This window comes from Ixodes scapularis, unplaced genomic scaffold, assembly GCF_016920785.2.
Source record: "Ixodes scapularis isolate PalLabHiFi unplaced genomic scaffold, ASM1692078v2 PGA_scaffold12__126_contigs__length_90152505, whole genome shotgun sequence".
NCBI lineage: Eukaryota > Metazoa > Arthropoda > Arachnida > Ixodida > Ixodidae > Ixodes > Ixodes scapularis.
Window position 1 is genome coordinate 38,378,391 of NW_024609838.1, and position 3,888 is coordinate 38,382,278.

A 3,888-nucleotide genomic window follows, 5' to 3' on the forward strand; every position below is an offset into this window, starting at 1 on the left:
GCACTCGCGCTAGAAACGCACGCCTCAAAGCCGGGAGCGCGGGCTAGCTCGCGTTTGTAGCTTTGCCTGCAGTCTCAGCTTGAGGGAGAATAGAGTAAAGGCGGAGTTGCCCCTGTCCGCGTCCTCTTCCTTGTTCCTCCCTTTCCCTCTACAAAGGTTAGATTTTTTTTTTTTTTTGTGTGTGTGATCTGACAGACGTGTTGCATATAAAGGAGGTTATGCTCGTGCCCGTGGCACCCGGGCGCGTGCTCTTTCCGTTTTGAGTGTCTGCTCTGACCTTGGCGGACGCTGGCTTGAACATCATGACAGAGATCTTTCAGCTTCAACACGCTCATGAAACTCTTATGACGCCGTTGAGGCACAAACTAAGGTCAACGACGGAGTAGTGTCTAAGCAACACGGTCAGAGCAAGTGGCAAGCTATACGTAACGTGGCACTTAAAAAAGAAAAAAAAAACTATTTTGAAATCAAGCATGTCTGCCATAGAAAAGCAAGGGAACTAGGTCCGCGTCAAGCTGCCATTATCCGCATATCCAGGAACAATCTTGTGGAGCCGCTTGCAAACAATGCGAGGAGAGCACTTTATCTGGCAACTGCGACGCGTGAGAAGTGCACGCTTTTTAATAGCTTACACCAGGGGTGGCCAAGCTGCGTCTCGCGAGCCGCATGCAGCCCTTCGCGTGTTAAAGTGCGACTCGCGGTTCCCTCCCCTAACCCCCCCCCTCCCCCCCCCCCCCCACACACACACACACACACACTCCCCCGCCTCCCTCCCGCGGCCACACGAGCACTTCCACAAAAAGAGAAATGGAACGCGTTTTAAATCGAAAGAGAGGTTGCGGTTTGGTAGTCTTCTGCTACTGCTACCTTACGTACAGTAAGACTGCTTTTGATTCGGATAAATTGAAAGTACTTTGAGTTTCGTTTATTGCTCTAAACAAGAGTCCGACCCCCCTTCCCCCGTGTCTCTTGGTGGTTTCGTGGTTATGTTTGCAGCTCTCAGGCTGGGTTAGTCTGGCCACCCCTGGCTTACACCGTACTCGATCACGACGGACCGTGACTACTTGAACCCGACCAAACATGCAAAGTAAGAAATAAAATAAAAACAGTTTTTACACTTATTTTGAAGTCTCCGAATGGAATTCACGTTTCTCGTTCATGTACCTTCCGTCAGAGTTCTGTTTTTTCATACTACGTGATAGAGAGCTACTTCACATCACACACAATATCCTGCCATACTGTCATTTCAATCCCATTTTATATTATTTGTAGCTCTGGTCGAAAGCTCTCTCAACTGCATGCAGCTAAGTTGCAGCAGCGCTCACAGAGGGTGAGCTGCTTCATATTATATATTAATCAAGGTAGAGGGCGTCTGTGTACATGGAATATGCACGTCAAGAGCACAGTTTTATTTCATGACAATACATTATCATTTTATTGCGCTGCTCTTGTTCATGCATGAGAATAATTTGAGGGACTAGAATTACATATGTCAAATGTAGGGCACAGCCATTTATCGACGAACTTGGGTCAATGCATCAAACTATAATGCTTTTGAAGAATGAAGAACATTCGCGATTAAATAAAGGTTTCATAAATAGGTTGTGGCGTCCTGGCGTCCCGTACGAAGGTGCATACTCATTCATTTCCTAGTGTCGACAACAAAAACAGCGAGGAAGTTATTTAATTTCCTGGTATCATTGTTTGTGCGTTTCAGACTGAAGAAATTTTTAACCGACGAACTCTTTCGCTATAAATAGGTCCGAAACTCAACAGAAAAAAATGTATCCTAGTTTACGTACACACACATAGAAAATAACTGCCTAACTCAAATTGAGGCAGCCAACAATAGAAAACGCCAGTAGCAATCAAACTCCGTTATCCGCACATCTGTGTTTTTCTTGGCCTTTATGGGCAAACAAGAGGCTTTATGTACTTTCCGGATTGAAGAAAGCAGCGACTTTCAAGAGCCGTCTCGATTTTACAAAAGTAAGTTAACTGTTCCTTGAGGCTGTCAAATCGATAAAGATGTTTTCTTTACTTAGCTCACAGACGCAATAACAGGTTCCAGCGACAAGCAGACTTCTACAATGGCTCTCACCTGGACGTTGCTGCTGCTAACGTTCACCCTCACTACATCAGCTAGCGAACGATGCTTTCGCGTAGACTACGAAAACAATGTCTTCCTGAAGGACGATGAACCTTTTCAGTTTGTTTCTGGGTCGTTTCACTACTTTCGAGTGCTCAAGGACAGTTGGAAGGACCGGCTGATCAAGATGAAGAACGGCGGCCTGAACGTCGTGCAGACGTACGTGGAGTGGAGTGGCCACGAACCAGAACCGCAGCAGTACAACTTCGAGGGAAACTACGACATCGAGACATTCCTGAAGCTAGCCCAGGAAGTAGGACTCTTTGTCGTCCTCAGACCAGGACCTTACATTAGCGCTGAGAGAGACAATGGAGGTCTACCTTACTGGCTCTTGAGGGAAAATCCGAGGATGGTCTACCGTTCTTTCGACCCAACTTTCATGCTCCCTGTCGACCGCTGGTTCCACTATTTCTTGCCCATGATTCAGGATTACATGTACCACAACGGTGGGCCCATCATAATGGTACAAGTCGAAAACGAATATGGCGAATACAAGGAATGCGACTGCAGGTACATGGAACATCTTGTCTACATATTTCTTCAGCATTTGGGAACGGATACGGTGCTGTACCGTCAGGACTATCCTCTCGAAGAGAACTACATATGCGACGAGGCGCGGCAGACATTTGTCTCTGGTAGCTTTAAATACAATGAAACTATTGCTGACGTTTTTGACATTATGAACAAGAGTCAAGGAAATGAAGGGCCCATGTTAGTGTCCGAGTATTATCCTGGGGGCTGGCAGTCTCACTGGGGCTGGGAAGAGGTGACGTTTCCAGAAGATAAGGTTATCGCGAAGTTAGAAGAAATGCTTTCGAAAAAGGCGTCGGTGAATTTCTACATGTACGTCGGAGGCACCAACTTTGGCTTCACCAACGGAAACAGACCACCGCCTCTTGTCACTAGCTACGACTACGGATCTCCAATTTCAGAATGTGGCGATACGCGTCCAATATACCACACGCTTCGGCAAAGTATTAACAAATTCCTACCGCTACCAGAGTACATCGTTATTGATCCTGAACCCCGGTTGAACCTAGGCTCAGTGACTTTGAGCGAGAGCCTTGACCTTGTCAATGTCTTAAGTCGCTTTAGAAGATCAGGACGAATCGAGTCACGCAAAGCTAAACAACCCTTGACATTTGAAGACATCGGACAGTGTTGCGGATACGTTGTGTACTCGACTGTCATAAACTTCGATCCAGATGAATCGGCGAAGCTTTCTGTACCGGGACTCAAGGACCGCGGCTACTTGCTCACAAAAACCGGCGTCTTTGTCATGAGTTCTGAAGATAAGGTATTTGAAGTTGAAATGGCGCTCAAGAGAGGAGACTCCTTATCGATTGTCGTCGAGAACGAAGGCAGGATCAACCGAGGAAGGGAGAACCACGATCCGAAGGTGAGAATCTATTAAAAAAGTTAAACAGCAGCGATTGCACACACACAAAAAAAAAGATATGGGCAAGCTTTATCTAAAGGGGCCATGAAACGAATTTTGGGCTGGTATAAATGATTTTAAAGTGGGGCTTTACTAATCGCATATCGTTTAGTTGGCCAAAAAAAGAGGGTGGAAAGTCAAAAGCCAGCTTTTCGCTACGAACATCTGAAGATATAGAGGACTATTTTGTACCTTATTTCCTTCGAAAGCTCTACGCCTTTTCACTGTGGTGCATCCGCGGTTCTCAAAGCGCGTCAGCTGTGCCAACCTGACGTCAGCCGAGCCCAGCTCACGCATTGGA

At 46.5% G+C, this 3,888-nt stretch overlaps 1 protein-coding gene across 1 annotated transcript; it reads left to right on the top strand.

Moving 5' to 3' along the window:
* The first annotated feature begins 2,090 nt into the window (after positions 1–2,090).
* On the top strand, positions 2,091–3,563 carry LOC120840441 (beta-galactosidase-like). The gene has a single exon (XM_040210986.1). It carries the CDS (start codon positions 2,091–2,093, stop codon positions 3,561–3,563), a length of 1,473 nt encoding a protein of 490 aa, XP_040066920.1.
* The last annotated feature ends 325 nt before the right edge of the window (positions 3,564–3,888 follow it).